At 34.7% G+C, this 17,392-nt stretch overlaps 2 protein-coding genes and 1 non-coding gene across 3 annotated transcripts; 1 reads left to right on the top strand and 2 right to left on the bottom strand.

Moving 5' to 3' along the window:
* Window positions 1–450: 450 nt before the first annotated feature.
* On the bottom strand, window positions 451–3,483 carry LOC132279308 (probable LRR receptor-like serine/threonine-protein kinase At3g47570). The gene is made up of 5 exons (XM_059781250.1): window positions 2,987–3,483; window positions 2,234–2,574; window positions 1,832–2,147; window positions 1,277–1,367; window positions 451–1,173 (listed from the first exon to the last, which is right to left on the bottom strand). Exons 1-5 carry the CDS (start codon window positions 3,481–3,483, stop codon window positions 451–453), a joined length of 1,968 nt encoding a protein of 655 aa, XP_059637233.1.
* Window positions 3,484–8,983: 5,500 nt separating this feature from the next.
* Window positions 8,984–16,037, top strand: LOC132310101 (shaggy-related protein kinase eta). Its single transcript, XM_059808330.1, has 12 exons — window positions 8,984–9,143; window positions 10,035–10,127; window positions 10,401–10,460; window positions 10,545–10,817; window positions 10,897–10,971; window positions 11,046–11,102; window positions 12,408–12,548; window positions 12,658–12,708; window positions 12,808–12,903; window positions 14,344–14,427; window positions 14,684–14,785; window positions 15,466–16,037. The coding sequence occupies exons 1-12, from the start codon at window positions 9,129–9,131 to the stop codon at window positions 15,559–15,561; spliced, it is 1,143 nt and encodes a 380-aa protein (XP_059664313.1). The 5' UTR covers window positions 8,984–9,128; the 3' UTR covers window positions 15,562–16,037.
* A 976-nt stretch (window positions 16,038–17,013) lies between these two features.
* On the bottom strand, window positions 17,014–17,086 carry TRNAE-CUC (transfer RNA glutamic acid (anticodon CUC)). Its single transcript has one exon. It is a non-coding gene; the product is annotated as a tRNA-Glu (tRNA).
* Window positions 17,087–17,392: the final 306 nt, after the last annotated feature.

Here is a 17,392-nt window from a genome sequence, read left to right on the forward strand (position 1 = left end):
AGCGCTAAAAGTACACTTGAAGAAGAAGAGGTGGTCATGCGAATCAATAATTCCATGAGTCTGCGATCCAGAGTTGGTAGTCTTTGGTGAATGGCCAGCCCCAGAACGAAGTTATGCTTTGGGATAGAAGGTTTTCTTCCAAATAAGGTTTCTTCTAAATTTTGCCTATTTCTCTCCAGGTCTAAGCATATGTTATCATTGATGTGAATGCTATAAGAAAGTAGTAATTAACTACAATATTAAAGGCCAAGAACTCCTTAGACATGCTGTTTAATTTTCTAACAAGGCTCGGTGGAAGAGGTGTAGACTTCGAATTACTACTTGGTATAAGAGTGCAGATAAATTTACATTTTCCACTGATAGCACACACTAGTAACTCTCTCCAATTGGTCATCTGGGTGGGAATTGATTCTCGTCAAAAAGTTAAGCCAAAGATGCCATTGGATACTTTCATGCTTCATCTCCATTCACAATCTGCCGGGCTCTCGACACACAATTGGCTAGGAACCAAAGTCTGATCTTCTTGAGTGCCGCTAGAACATCACCCATATTCATCCTTTCCTGAGGTGATTCTGCGGAGCAATTCAGAGCTAATTCCATGATGGATGATACACACTCCGCCTTTGCATTGAAATCTTCCTCCTCTGGCCTTAGCAAGTTGGAATCTATAACCTTAATTATTCCATTGGGTAATGACTTCTTTACCCAACTCTTGAGGCTCAAATCTCTGGTAAACAAATCATCAGTTGGTTTCCTTCTTGTAAATGTCTCCGTTAACATAATGCCATAACTGTAAACGACACACCTTGTGGATACTAAACCTTCCATTCCATATTCTACATCCATCCAACAATACAACTCATCAGAAACACACATTGATATATAGGTTAGGAGAATATAATTTAACAAAAACTTGAATTCAAATTTTGTTTGAGAAAATAATTTAAGAACTTCAGCTGGTGCAATATACCCAAATGTAGCTAGAGTCTTGGTTAGGGCAGTGCTCTCCCCATTGCCCAAGAACTTCCCAATTCCAAAGTCACTCAAATGTGCAACCATATCTTCATCTAGAAGGACATTGCTTGGCTTCAAATCACAATGGACAATAGATGTTGAATAACCATTGTGGAGATAGTCCATTGCACATGCCACATCTATCATTACAACTAACCTCTGCAAGATATCCAAGAAGTAGTTGTGATTATACAATACAACCACTTTTCAAGGCTCCCATTAGGCATGTACTAGAGTATCAAGGCTCTGAAATCAAGGTTACAACAACTGCTAATGACTTCGGCGAGATTCCTGTGTCGGATGTTGCGCAATACTTCACATTATGTGTCAAAACTCTTAAAAGCATCTTCCAGCTGCATATTGAATACCTTTATAGCCAAAATAGTCCCATCAATTAGTGCACCTTTATAAACTGAACTGAAACTCCCGATGCCAAGCAAGTTGCTTTCTCTAAACCCATCTGTTACTTGTAAAAGTTCATGGTATGTAATTCTTTCTCTTTCAGTTGCAAGTATTGGACCAGTTTGAATTGGAGTTTTGTTTTTCTTTCGACATCTCAAACATACAAATGCAACCGTCAAGACAAGAAGTACTGATGCAATTGGCAACGTGATATACACGACGAGACGCACTTTTTTTATCCTTGATTTGTGAAGTGAACTAGTATCACATGGCAAAACTTGGAACCGAGGGGCACCACACAGTGCTTCATTCGACATAAGTAGTTCGCAAAAGGTCCTCCAGTGGGAATTTCTCCTCCTAGCTAGTCTATTGAAATACATTAAAATATTTAAGATGTCGTAGTGTCTCTAACAACCGAGGAATCACACCAGAAAGGTTGTTATGTGATAGATCGAAGAATTCCAAGCCTACCATGCTTCGAAATACATCAGGAATAGGTCCTTGTAGTCTATTATTTGCCAAATAAAGATTAGTTACATCTTGCAAGCTGCCAATTGTGCTAGGGATGTTACCTGTGAATTGATTCATTGATAGACCAATTTCGGTAGAAACCTTTAAACTTCCAATCTCTGGGGTATATCCACTTAAAGAATTAGAGGACAAGTTGAAGATCAAAAGATCATCGAGGCTCCAGAGGGTTGCAGGTATGGGTGAAGTTAATCTATTGGAATCTAAATACAGATATCTTAGGGAAGAAACATTCCCTAAGCATGTTGGAATAAGACCAATGAGCCTATTGTCACTAAACTTAACAAACCCAGGTTGGATAATTGGTAGAGAACCTCCGGGATAGATCCTTCTATCCCATTATTGTCAAGATACAACCGTTGGAGCTTCGCTAACCTTTTGATGGCTGTGGGAATAAGCCCAGTCAAGTGATTGCCAGTTAAATACAATGATGCCAAATTGCTTAAATTACCAATTCCATTTGGAATGGTTCCCTCGATCCCACAATTAATTGCACTAAAATTTTCGAGAGAGGTGGAGAGATTCCCGATGGAAGTTGGAAGTTTGCCATTCAAAGAATTATAACCTATTCTCAATCTTTTTAAATAGTTAAATGCCTGCAGTTTGTCAAAGAAGTGAGGAAGCTCAGTTCTGGAGATGAAGATTCACTGATGAAATTGCTAGTATCAAGGCTTAGAACTTCGAGGAGTCCTAAGTCACCAAGGGAGTACTGGGGACGGTGAATGTGTTTGTGGAAACGTCCCAGGCAATGAGATTGGAGGCATTGGAGATTACCAGAAATGCTATTTCGTAACAAATTAATTACTCGCAGCGATGATGCATGTTGAAGATTGAGGGTGGTATGGAGCCTGAAATATAAATTAATCATTTTCAATGCATAAATTTCATCCATCTCTATATAATGAAGGTGATATGGTACCTGTAAACCTGTTGCTAGCAAGAAGCAAATACTCGAGTTTAGACAAGGCACCCAACCATGATTGTACTCCTCCAGTAAATTGGTTGGAAACAGAACTCATGAATTTCAATCGACGCAAATGACCTTAATTCATTTGGTAGATGGCCACTGAAACTGTTGTTACTAACGTCGAGTGAGACGAGAAACGAGAGATTGCCCAGGTGTGGAGGAACGGTGCCTTGAAGAGCCATGTTAGAAATGTTCAAGGCCGTGACTCTTTGGTGGCGAGCGCCGCAAGTGACTCCAATCCAGTAGCAAACAGAGGTGGCTGTGGACCAATTGGTAGCCAATATGGCATGAGGGTTGGAAGTGATGATGTGAGTTTTCAATGCAAGCAGAGCAGATTCATCAATGGTGATGTTGGTTACAGTATTATGATTATATAGTGCTTCACCAACACTGCAAGAAAAAAGAGGAACCAAGTTCTGTCCATGGTTGATGCATGTAACAAAGGTGGACAAGAAGACGTACAAACAATGAAATTTTATATACGTACTGGAAATGGCACATTGGTTACTCTTTGTTATACGTGTTGCTTTATTCAAGGAATTAACGGCAATAATTGCACATAAATCATCCATCATTATCAACAAATTAATTTTACCCAATTTATAATTAGTGCCGTTGATTAACGAACAAGTACATCAACATAACATGTATTGTCAGGGTTACTGATGGACTATTAGGTGTAACAACTCTGGGTCCACTCAAGAAGCTTCAATATGTATTTTAATGGATGAGTTTGAACATTTAGATGAAAGAAATGAAAGGCGATCATATTTTAATGCTACATGTGAAAGAGATTGATTTTCTACAAATTAATGTAATTTTTTAATGATGTCCTTCTTTGACAAATCATATACTTTATAATAATAGAGGATTTATTATTATTATTATTTTAAGAGCAATTAGAAAGATTGAAACACAAAGTCATACCTGTTGACAAGCAAGGATAAGAAGACCAAATTCAACCTTGAGTGAGATACCAAATGGATTTGTATTCTAGATCGAATGCAGTGACACATTGAATTGTGTCAGTCGCCCAGTGGACACAGTTGAATTGTGTGACTCTGCCAAAACCATAGCATGAATCTAATTTATTTTTTTTCTTTGTTCGGAGCACGTATATGGGCCTCACAATACACACACCATTAAGTCAGGAGTGCGTTTTCGAAAGCGAAATCTTAAAAACTTACTTTCTAAATTTCTGCCAACGCCACTATATCCCGAGGCATGAATTTAATTTGGTAAACACAATTTAGTACTTAAATAAATATACATACATATATATATATGCAGAGCTAATATCTCTTGTCACGATGATACACACATACATCTTCTAAATATATATATACAGGTGGTTCATGCACTAAATTAGTCATTCTAATTCTTTGTCAAGGAAAAGAAGTTAATTTTATTATTAATATGGAATAAATGACAAAGCCATTAATTATGAGCTTTATGTGCAAGTTATGTTAAAGGAGCTCTTAAAACAAATTAGCAACTTTAATTCTAAATTACACAATCCTCCTATAAGAGTTTTGTTGTTACAAGCTCAAATTGATGCTTTGATAATAAATTATTCTCCAATTTGAGTTAAATTCAATTTTATGAATCCTCAAATTCAATGTCTTTTATCACGAAATTTTATGCCACAAACAATTTCATTTATTTATTTATTTTGGAAACGTACCACAAACAAAAAGGTGTGGCCTTAGAATAAAATTTTTTGCCATGTAAATAAATGATTGTAGCTAAAGAACTCCATTTCACCTTCAAAGTAATTTTTGCCAAAGAAAAGGCAGCAAAGTCCCAAGATTTGGAGGGAGATGTCCTGAGAGGTGATGGACTGCGTCGTTAAGATGCTGAAAACTATTAAAGGAACAGGACCTTGTAGGTTGTTGGTGCTCAATCGGAGAGCATTTTAAGATTACCCATCTCGTGTTGGTAAAAGAAAATAAAAAATAATAATAATAATAAAAAAAAGAGCTAGTTCAGAGCACGAACAGGCCACCATTAAATATATCCAATCTCCTGTAATTAGAAAGATGAACATAAATTAAGGTTAATTTGGAGTCATTTGCCCCAGGTCCAACTCTTCCATATAGGCTAATGTTCGTGAGACTGATATATGCTTTAGCTAGCGAAGTTAAAGATTACAAGAGGTGGCACATAACAAGATAAAGAAATTAACCCTTCATGGCATGGAGCAACATTTAGTATAAAATAAAAAAAAACAAACAATACCAGCTTTCGAATTGCTCCTGCCAACAAAATTGTTCCCGTTAAAGTTGAGGAAGGCTAAAATTGTTGTCGTGAACTAAGTATTTATGAATATACTATCCTATATCCTAAATTATAAATACAAAAGAATCATATCTATGATATCATAGTCAAAGTCAGAATTTATTAGTTCATGAGATTTGATGTATTTATTTCAATAAGAAAGATTCATGGTGTGAGTCACAAGCAGGGGCGGAGCCAATTAAGGCCCAAAGGGGGAGCAGATGCCCCGCCCTTGCTCCAACCTACTTATACATATGTACATATTTTTGCTAAATACATATATTTATATGGTAAATTTAAATAGTATCCCCCTAAAATTTTCAAATTCCTCTAATATTTTATTTATTTATTTATTTATTTTTACTACATATATCCCCCTTCTAGTACAACATATATTTTTCCTATCTAATTTTTGTTTCCTTTTTTCAAAAAATTTCTTCTAATTTTTTTTCCTTTTTTAAAAATTTCTTTTTTCACTTATGTATAATTATGTATTGTACCATTTTTTCCAATTTTTTTCTTTTTATCGATGACATTTGTGATTATATTTAATTAAAGTATTATTAATCAATATTTTGATTCTTATATTTGTCAATTATATTTTTTTTACCATACTTATATTTTTTTTTTTTGCCTTTTGATTTAAAAAAAAATTATATTTGTCATAGTTATTGACTTATTATTATTATTATTATTATTATTATTATTTAATAAGTGCATTGTGCCTCGCTGAAGTAAAATCCTAGCTCCTTCCCTGAATAATCCAATATAGTTGTAAAAAGATACCTAGACTACTATAAATTCATTTTATTTTTCTTGAGGGTATTAGTTACATATATGATTCAGGCTTAGGTTATCATTTGCAAACTGGTCAATGATGATCGCAATGGTGTGGTAATGTTGGTGTATGATTAGTGAGACATTGTCATGGTTTGTGATTGAAAATGCAGGCGCAAATTAGCTTTGACAAATTTACTTTGTTCCCAAACTCATCAACACAGCTTGCGGATAATTCGGGCTAATTCAACTTCCCAATAGTTTGATGTTTTGACTTCAATAAGGATTTGGATTTCTCCAAGTTTGACTATTTTTTTTGAGCTGACATGGTACGAATACAAAAATTTTGTATTGAAACAAAATTTGGACTCTAACATTTATCTCACCAAACAAAGGTTGAAGATTTTAAGACTTTTTTTTGGGTTTAGGATCATAATGTCTCTCATAATTTATCGTGTTTCACGTGCAACAGACAATTATTAAAGATAATCACAGGGATATTGGAACTCTCAATAAGAGCACCTTAGTATATTTACCTAAACATGTTGGTTAGTATATTTACTTTAAAAATAAATAAAATATTAAAAGAGTAAAATTGAGTCTGTTAAACTTACTTCTAATTAATGTCATATTTGGTGGATTTGCAAATTTTACATAATTATAAATACATATTTTCTCATCAATAAGAGCAATTTACATCATGATGTACTTGTGAAATATAATACAAATTGAAATTCAATTTTAAACCAACTTATCACTTTCAATTGCAGTTTAGGAAAGCTTAGATATAAGGATTTATTTAGCTCAACTAGACTTAAACCCAAGTCCCTACCTCTTCTTCCTCCTCTGTATATTTTGTACTCAAATCTTTAGTTTGTAATTGAATTTGATGGCACTTCAATAATAATTCTGCCTCAAAATTAAAAATTATTCAAGAAAAGCTTTTAATTATTATCATTATACCATTAAGATAAACAAATTAAATTACATTAATTATCATCTTCTTATATTTATAATAGTCAATATGTGGGACCTTTCTAAAAAAAAAATGTCAATATGTGGGGTATACAAATATACTTGCATTTTAGGGGGGTCGGGTCTACAACCCAATACCTCTATACGGGTTCAAATTGAATTTAGTTTCAGTTGAGTTTTTCAACTTATGCACCAGTTGATCCTTAATTGGCTCAATGTTTTTTATTTTTTAAAGAAACAAATGAAGTGAGTATTTTTTTTGTTGGTAAAACATATCATATCTTTGCAGGGGCGATGTATGTCCAGAGACACGTGCCCTCGGTCTGGCCTGCTTACTATAAGATATATATATTAGATTTATATATTTTACATGATATATAATAAAATTCATATAATGAATCCCTTAAAATTTTTATTTTCTAAAATTATCTCTTAATTTTTGAACTTCTTTCCTTTTTTACTCTTTAAACTCATTTAATTTCATTTTTAAAAAGTCAAAATTTTCTTTTTGAATCAATTTCTAATTTTTTTTTCTTTCAAAATTCTCTCATTTTTCCTTTCTTTTAATTTTTTTGTTAACTATTTATTTTTCTTAAACTACTCATTGACATATTATTTTAAATAATTTTTCTTCTTTGTCTCTTGATTTATAGAATCTATATTTATTGTTGTGATTATTGAAATTTTTTTTTTTTTTTTTTTTTTTTTTTTTTTTTTAACATTATGCCCGCACACCCCCCACACTAAATCTCCGTCTTAATTCATTGTGATTATTGAATATATATATATATATTTTTTAACATTATGCCCGCACGTCCCCCCCCCCCCCCCCCCGCCACGAAATCTCCGCCCTAGTTTCATAATCATTATACAAGCGAGTTTCGTGAGCTTTTAGTCAATTTGAAAATTCAACATTACTCAATTTTTTATTTTCAAATTTGTTATCACTATATAGTTAAGAGTGGTAGTGTAGTGATTTTGGGGTTGCTTAGTTTAATTTCTCTATTTATTAAGAAGTGAAACTTGAAAAATTGTATAAAAAACTGTTTAGTTGATAGTTTTAAAAAATTATTTTTTAAAATTCAATTAAAAATATATATTTTTATATAGTTCTTTCAAAATATTTTTATGTTTTTTCATATTTTTTAGTGACAAATCAAACATGTGATTTCTTTTTACCTCTCATAGTAGCATGTGAATATTTAAAATACCTATAAGGTCCATATGTTTAGATGAAAATCAATACGGCAAAGTAAAAAAAGGAGAAGGAACGGAAAATCTTTTAGAATTCAATTGTGGGAAAGCCTCACTTCATAGTTTGGAGAGGATGAAGATTATAAGAAAATAGTATGATTTACCTACATTATCCATATTTTTATTAAATATGACAATTGGTCTAAATAAATTTATGTTTACTTATTTTTAAAATTTTTAAAAATAAAAGCAATATAAGAATCTAAGTTAAAAAATTTGTAGAACATCTAGAGGCATATAAACTGTGATACTATAATTATTAAAAGTTACGTATAAACTCATTTTATTTCAGTAAAAGATAGGGTATAATTGAAATTTCATACATTTTTCTCAAGAAAGCAAGCAATTTTTTTTTTGTGTTTTTGTATGAAATTTTTGTAAAAAAATTAGGTGGTTATAGAAAATTTACTTTCCCATTTTTTTTTTTTGGTTATCCAAACTCTTAAGAACTTTTTTTAAAAAATAAAATAAAATAAAATCATTTCTTTTTCTTTTCTGCCATTTCCGTTTACCAAACAAACCATAATGAAAAATGAGTATGTGAGCTCTAGCCAAAATATTAATAATATAAATAAAAATAAAAATAAAATTTATTGTTTTCTCTGTGTTAAATGAGTGGGCCTAATCCTGCTGCTGTGTCGACCGAGTAAACTTAAACCGGCCGGCCCGAGTAGCATGGCCTGGTTCCCCGTACAAGGCCATTTATGTAAATAACTGGAACGGTAGGGGCGTTAAGTGTATTGACCGAAGAGAGAGAAGAAGACGGAAAGGAGAGGAAAGAGAGAGACCAACAAAAAGGAGGAGAGCTGGAATCACATGGTCTTGTTTGGTTGATGGGTCCTCCTTCCTCCGCCCGACAATTATGAGCTGAAAGTTGCCCAAAAAGACTTTCCTCTCTTCCTTCCTCCCCATCTCCATCTCTCGCCGGAAAATCATGGCTGACGATAAGGTAACATTCTATTATTTTCTCAGAAAATTCGTCTGAATCTGTTGTTACCGAGAAAATTCTAAAAAGCACATAATTTCATGTCCAAATTGTGTTTGTTAGCATGGAATCCACGCCTTAGATTTGAAATCCGAGAAAAAAAGTAGTTTAAAGACGCCGATTCCATGCTATCGAACGCAATCTTATAGTCTTTATGGCTCAAAACCGAAACGTTCGTCTAAATTGTGCGTGGTTCACTCTGGATTCTTTTTCATAGAATTTTTTCCCAAACGGAGGATTTAATAGGTTTTTTTTTTTTTAAATGATGGTGTTTTGTTTCTTTTTATTTGTATTTTCTCTGATGTGATTGTGATTCTAGGGTTTGACATTGTGAATCTCTTGTGCGTTTTATTTGCCGACACTATTTTTTAATTTTCTGTTTATTTTTGGAGAGATTTAAATCCTTTTTGACATACGATTTGATTTGGCGGAACTTTCTGTTAGATCGTTGTTTATTTTTCATAATTTTACTTTATTCGTATATATATAACAATTTTATTCGGTCTCTGTACGTAAATTGCTGAATTACTCTTCAGGTTTTTTTCTCTGATTTGATTTGGCTGCCATGAGTTTTTTTATGGTTATTTTTCTGTATGAATATCATCGGTTTTGCTATGTATCAGTGCATAGCTTCAAATGTTTGTGAATCTGATTCTTTCTTGCTTCATCCGTGCTTTATCAATTCTCTTGAGTAATCTATTTCTTAAGATCTTTGCTTTTTAACTTATTTATTATTATTATTTTTTATTTTCTCTTACTTTTGTGAATTGAAGGATAATTTATGCTTGTTGTATTGTCAGTTCTAAATGGTCTAGTAAATGCCTATGTAACATCTTGAGTTGGTATGTCTTGCAGGAGATCTCTGCCCCTGTCGTTGATGGGAATGATGCCGTCACTGGTCACATCATTTCTACAACCATTGGAGGAAAAAATGGGGAACCCAAACAGGTAATACTACTTGGTTGCCTCTGAACGTTGTGTTATTGATTCATACATTTTTCACTGTATAAATGAATTCTCAGGGAAGACTTTGATGTAATATCCTTTACCTATCCCACTCCTTAAATCTTCTAGGCCACAATTCTTTAGTTTGCTTAGTTGAATTTTTTTTTTGTTCGTTCTTCCAAACCTTAAATTACTTACAATACTACAGTCAACAATTGTACAAGTAGTCGATCTTCGTGTTGGAAGATTATATATATTGTGTAATTCTTCTTGCAGACCATCAGTTACATGGCAGAGCGTGTTGTCGGGACGGGATCGTTTGGAATTGTTTTTCAGGTATTTAGATTGAATTCATTGCTATTTTACCTTTAGCGGCATTTTCTACTATCTCATTTGACCTGAATATACTCTTTCCCTAAGGCAAAATGCTTGGAAACTGGAGAGACTGTGGCTATAAAGAAAGTTTTGCAAGACAGGAGATACAAGAATCGCGAGCTGCAATTAATGCGCACAATGGATCATCCAAATGTGATTTCTCTGAAGCATTGTTTTTTTTCCACTACAAGTAAAAATGAGCTTTTTCTCAACTTAGTAATGGAATATGTACCGGAGACCATGTATCGGGTTTTAAAACATTACAACAATGTGAACCAAAGAATGCCACTCATTTATGTGAAGCTTTACACTTACCAAGTATGTGTGATTCTCCCTTTTTAGGTTGCATTATCCTTTCTTTTCCCTCCATTGACACTAACTAGGGGGTGTTTTCCAGATTTTCAGGGGGCTGGCATATATGCACACTGTTACTGGAGTTTGCCATAGGGACTTGAAGCCTCAGAATCTTCTGGTATGCATTTATCAGACTCTTGATTTGAGATAGTGTTACAAAAAATTCCTGAGGCCATTGCTGGCTTTTCGCAGGTTGATCCTCTTACCCATCAGGTCAAGATTTGTGACTTTGGAAGTGCAAAGATGCTAGTATGTGCAAACCCTTTTGTCAGATTTTTTATTACTATTAATTCTGTTTTCATCTTTTTTCAATCCAATGCATGTACAATACTTTTTAGATGACCAATTCAATTTGCTCCAAGTATCATTAGGACTTCGTGTCTGTTGTGAAATTGGTGACAGATTGTGGAGGGAAATTTTCCCATCAATCATAGCACACCACGCGTCCACGAAACAAGGATAGCCCATCATTTAAATAAATGGACCAACAGCCCAATACCGTCGAAAGCCCACCATTGAGAGGCACTGAGACACTCAAATCAGCCCAAGAAGAGGAACGTGGCCCAGGATAAGGGCATTAAACGACCCATAACGCCTGTCATCACAAAGAAATATGGCCCTTGATCACCCACACAGAAAACTGTTAGTAACGGCCCCAAGAAAAGCTGTGTATACGCATATAAATAAAAGATCAATGAGAAGGGAAAGGACATCATATTTTTCAGTCGATCTGATCTTCTTCTGCCTAAATTATTTCAATTCAGCAATATTATCTTTGCTATAATTTTTATTTCTCTCAAGTGTTTCTGGTGTTAAATTTTGCACCTACACTGATCTTTCACGAGGCAGATGCTGGAAAATAATGGATAAATTTCACTTCACTTTCTGTGATGGGTTATTTCTTCCCGAACTCTGAACTCTGGGACGAATTGTGTTGTTGATGAGATGAATATTTATATAATTTTCTGCTGTCATTTTTCTCTAGAAGTTCTTTTAAAAAATTTAAGCACCAACTATATTTACGGGCTATAAAATCTTAAGAGAATGACACTGCAAAATATTATCTTGTTGCAGAATATGTTGTGTCAGATGTGAAACCACCTTGGTTTATTGTTAGCAAAAGTCAGCTTTTATCTTTTCCTTATTATCTGATAGCCTGTGTTTATCACCTTTATTGGTATGAATGCATATTCTTAGATATGATGTATATGACATGCCTCTTGATAGCACCAGCAAGAATATCTATGATTTTGATTCACTGTTGTATGCATTCTATGAGCACGGACACATCTAAAGGGGGACATACCTGTATCGTGTCTGTGCGGATACGAACACTCCCTGAAATCTTGCGCGTACATGCCTGATCCTTCCGAAGTGTATCCATAATTTGAATATCATGTGTGTGTGTGGGTGTGTGTGTGTGTGTGTGTGTGTGTGTGTGTATATATATATAATTTCTAACACATCTATATCTGCATTAAGACAAACTGATTGAACTTCATGTTAACTGGTCTTCCCATAATTTGTGTAACGTATCAATCCATTTGTTTTTAGGTGAAGGGCGAAGCAAATATATCATACATATGCTCACGTTTCTATCGGGCTCCAGAACTCATATTTGGTGCCACAGAATATACTACCTCAATTGATATCTGGTCAGCTGGTTGTGTTCTTGCTGAGCTTCTTCTTGGTCAGGTCAGTAGCATTTCCCATGTTCTGCTTTTTCTGGCCATATCCTCAAGGGTATTTTAGTTATCCGGTTTCACAATACTTGGCCAACTTCTCATTTCATTTTGTTTTTCAGCCCTTGTTCCCTGGGGAAAATGCAGTGGGCCAGCTTGTTGAGATCATCAAGGTACAGTTACACTAAAATTGCAGTTCTTGTTGTATTGTGATTGTTTCTCATTCTTTGTTTTCTCCCTTGAATGGTATTTTCTCATATTCCGTTTTACAGGTTCTTGGAACACCAACACGAGAAGAAATTCGCTGTATGAATCCAAACTATACTGATTTTAGGTTTCCACAAATAAAGGCACATCCCTGGCACAAGGTATGACATATGCATATTATTCTCCTTTTATTTAGATTGATGTTTCACCATGCATTAGAAAGTAGGGATGGGGACATGGCATCCCTTACCTTACCTGACTTCACCCCAAGGAACATAAGCTTCTTCTAAAACCTATCCCATTTTGCAAGACTAGCATATTTCCATCTGGTTGCACAATCCTCGAATTCATGCTTTAAATCAATGAAAGTGGCACCATTCGAGTTGGGGAATGTATTCAAAATTTATCATATTGATTAAAATAGCATGTCACATGGGACAGTGAGCTTGTTACAGCATATTCTTATTTCGTGGCAATTGAACCGTACGCATCAAAGGTTGAAAATCTGGAGGGTTGATATAGAGGCTTCAAGGCGTCGCCTCTCAGCTCAAAAGCAGTGTGGGATAAGTTGATTTGAATTTATGTCTTCTCAATCCCAATACCCCACAGTATGGTTATAGCAGTGCGTTATGTTCAAGTAAACCACAATTACTTGCCTCCTTCATTGGAACTCTACTAGAATCACTTAGAATTTTTAAATCTTTTGCAGAGCCAGCTACACATGTGCCTTCAGTACGGAAACTATCCAGGCCATCAGGGCTGTTTGGTGGTGGTTAAAATCCATTCCTGTCCCTCCGCCGAATCCAAGTCGGGTTCTATACATTTTTTAATCCCTGTCCCAATAGGGGGGTGGGGTTGGTCCCAAAAACTTGGGCCGGTTACATTCACTATTAGAAAGTAAATGTACCTCTTTCAAACAATCAAATGTAACTAGTACAGTTGGGACAATGCCAAAATCTAAACAACATTCATCCATTGTACTCTCAATGAAATAAAACAGGGCCTTGTCCCTACTATTATGGGTTTGTTACATGATTCCTATTTCATTTATCTTACTTATAGGAAAAACATAAACTCATCTTGTTTCTTTAATTTTGAATTTTCAATATTTGTGGTGGGAATATTCACCTAACCGCTGAATGAAGCAAGTATTTACAAATCCTTTCTTATGAACAAATTAGTAAAAAGTAGTGTAAGGCCCATTAAGCACCAGGTATGGAATGCTTAAACAAGCTCAAGATGAGCAACAACAATCTAACAGTATCCAACAAAATTGCTTCCTGAAGGACGGGACCACTGGATGTGAGGGAAAAATTTTGTGTTCGGATGAAAACATCCTTATTTCTAGAGTTGTGAATTAACGATCTTGAAAATTCTTCGTTTCTTTCTATCCACATCCAGCATAGAAGACATAACGATTCTGTCATCAAAGTAAATTGGCTATATTAGTTTCTAGCTATGAACCACCATTCAATACAGCAACCACTGAAGAGGGCAGTGCTTACAAAAATGTTCAAGTATTACTGTAGTACAAATTATATTGGTTTCCCCTTCATATTAAGAGCTAGATGTTTATTTACCTTTTAGAATTTTGGTTTCAGGTTTTCCACAAACGGATGCCTCCTGAAGCAATTGATCTCGCTTCGCGACTATTGCAATATTCTCCAAATCTTCGCTGCACTGCAGTGAGTTTTATTCTGCTTTCACTTTATATGAATATTTTAATTGGTGTAGTTGTGTGAGTGTAACACTCATGAGTCATTATTGTTCAATGTTTACCTGCAAATAAATAGTGAGGTGATTCAATAATCCATCTTCTTGTCATATCACTTTTTTCCCCTTTTAATTGCAATTTAACTGCAATGTTGGTTTTTTTCCCTTCAGGCATATGTACCATTCACCATTCTCTTACTTGACTATGCCTTGTTCTTGATGTTACAGCTAGAAGCCTGTGCACATTCTTTCTTCGATGAGCTTCGAGAACCCAATGCCCGCTTACCAAATGGTCGTCCATTACCACCTGTTTTCAATTTTAAGCAAGAGGTATGTATTATAATTTATGAAACTTTTCTTACTTTTAGGTTGAACATCTTTTAAAAGATGAACCTGAGTGAAAAACTTCGTTAAAAACTGATAAAATTGATTGAGATAAAATAGAATGTATTAATTAGATAAATACTAATTAATACGAATAAGAATTTTGTGAGATATTAAAAGAAAAAAATATTTGGTGAAAATTGATAAACAATTATTGAGATTTAATTAAAACGTAGGTTTCATTAAATTTTCTATGGATAAAATGTGAATTTTTTTATGGTAAGTTATACGGATGGAGTGGGGTTGTTGAGGAGAAGGTATTACACAGTGAAGTAAGTGGTGGTCTGAGGTGATTAAGCGACCATGAAAGTTGAAGCAAGCAAGCAAGTGTGCATGTTTGAGTGTGTGTTAGTGGTTATTAATGAATACATAATTAATTATAACTTTAGAAGGCTTATACTTTAAATTAATCATATCTCGTCATCGGTGGGAGTACTACTATATCTATATGGAATTTTGTTGTGCGCACGCTAATGAGCATGCGTGCATGTGGGTTTTTGTTTTTTTCTTGGATTGATTTAGATGTTAAAAATATATCCATACTCCATCAGTAGTGGGAGAATTACCATTGATTGCAGAGTAAAGCTATTTCTAATATGTAAGCACTTTCATTCTTCTGGTTACAGTTGTCTGGAGCTTCTCCAGAACTTATTAATAAGTTGATACCAGAGCACGTACGGCCGCAAATGGGTCTAAATTTCTTGCACCCATCAGTCACATAAACCTGAAGGAATGGCATGGAATGATTTTCTGCTAATTGATGAGTGAGACACGAAGAGATCTGCATTGGAGCCTGCCTGACCAGAAGTATTTCTTGTTCGACAAGAACACGTAGGGAATCTGGCATCCAGATGGCTGCGCTTCCATGACATGAAGTTTACCTTTGCTTTATTTCTTTGCCTTTACACCACCTCCTCCCGTTAAAGAAAAAGGGGAAAATAATTTGTCTTGTATATGTTCAGTAGTAAGTAAATCAGAGAACTTTTCGCAGAAGGAAGAATACGAGGTAAAAGTGTACTTAGTAGTGTACTTGGCTAGGAAGAAAGAACAGATGAGGGAGGGGGGTGGGCTTGTCCGCCGTTGTTGATTTTGTTCTACTGCCATATTGTTTGCACTTTGTGTTTGTTGTGGCTGACTTCAAATTGCAGAAGAATGTTGATACACACTTCTTGCAAAGAAATATTACTACTTTTTTGTACCTTGGCTTCCAGTTAGCTTGTTAAATTTACATGTTTCATTTGTTGGCATTTCACTTGTTTCGTAGCACCATAGAATTGGAAAATGGGGCATGCAGGTTTCAGATGTTAGCATTATGCTGTGCTTTGAGTTGTGCTGAAAATGTTGTGATTTCACGGGGAGGGAATGTGATCCGGCCAGTTGTTCTGTTAGCATTGGGCATGCAGATAATACATTTCTTTGCATCCTTGAATAAGGTTGAGGCTGAGGGAGGGCATCAGAGCCCCTATCAAACTTGGCAACTACACACTGGGTGGAACTCTCCTCTGTGTTTCAAATATGGTCTATTTTTTGTGTTTGGCTTGACCAATTTCTAAGTTGTTCAGAGACCAGATATTGAAAAGGACGTTTTGAGAAACACGGAAAACCTAGCACTTCAGCCCATATTAAATTTTATTTCTTTTCTGTTTTATACTGCATTATTATTATTATCATCCTCCTCTTGGAAAAATTATACCCTACCATAGGATAGCGGTTTTGAATATTCCGGCTAATCAAAACACTCCCATTCACCTCATTTCCGATTATCTCAGGAGTAGTGGTTATTAAATATCGACCGTCAATCAAAACACCCCATTTCCTATCAAGGCAAACGGAGGGTGAATGAGTCTCTTGATTGGCCACTTCGAAAATTCCTTGTGGTGCTACATTTCCTTGATCATAATTACCACCAAATATAATCAAGCTATAGCTTCATTTTTCACCCAAGCATTTTTCATAATTATACATAGGAGACAATATCTCAAAATTGTCCATAATTGAAAGTTTCAAATAAATGATTTTTAATTTGACAAGCTCCTTGAGAAGTTGTTTTAGAATGAGTTGTCATTCCTTTCTCAGAAGATAAAAAGCAGCTCTAAAGATATATATATAAATTAAAAAAAATTAGCAATGCAACCAACAACCTTGGCCCCCACTCAATGACAATAAAAAAAAGATTCCGTTGCCGGGACTTGAACCCGGGTCTCTCGGGTGAGAGCCGAGTATCCTGACCAACTAGACTACAACGGAAGTTGTGACACTCTACCTATTCAAAATATCATATTAAATTTCCAAATGCTGCACTGTTACGCAAATCAAGGAGAGCTTCAAAATTTCAAATAGAAAAGTTATGCTATCTTGTTCTTTAGGTGACTTAGCAACAATACATGCATTGCAGCATCCACTACTTTTCAATAATCATTATCATCTACCCAAATCTGCCATTTTATTTTCAAGAGCAATCAGTGGAAAATGAAGGAAGTGTTCAGCTCAATTTCCTTAATTATGGAGTCTGTTAAAACTACTCGTAGATACTTTTAAGTTCTATTTGACCGT

This window comes from Cornus florida, unplaced genomic scaffold, assembly GCF_030987335.1.
Source record: "Cornus florida cultivar Cherokee Brave unplaced genomic scaffold, ASM3098733v1 CherokeeBrave_3.0.0_Hap2_Chr01, whole genome shotgun sequence".
Lineage (NCBI taxonomy): Eukaryota > Viridiplantae > Streptophyta > Magnoliopsida > Cornales > Cornaceae > Cornus > Cornus florida.

Excerpts from the sequence above, each read along its gene's own strand:
- LOC132310101 (XM_059808330.1), top strand. Across the intron at positions 10,128-10,400 it reads AAAATGGGGAACCCAAACAG|ACCATCAGTTACATGGCAGA; the intron begins GTAATACTACTT and ends TTCTTCTTGCAG. Across the intron at positions 10,818-10,896 it reads TGAAGCTTTACACTTACCAA|ATTTTCAGGGGGCTGGCATA; the intron begins GTATGTGTGATT and ends GGTGTTTTCCAG.
- LOC132279308 (XM_059781250.1), bottom strand. The coding sequence starts at position 3,483 with ATGGATGATTTATGTGCAATTATTGCCGTTAATTCCTTGAATAAAGCA. Across the intron at positions 1,368-1,831 it reads CTTTCTGGTGTGATTCCTCG|CTGGAAGATGCTTTTAAGAG; the intron begins GTTGTTAGAGAC and ends TTCAATATGCAG. Across the intron at positions 1,174-1,276 it reads CGAAGTCATTAGCAGTTGTT|AGGTTAGTTGTAATGATAGA; the intron begins GTAACCTTGATT and ends GATATCTTGCAG.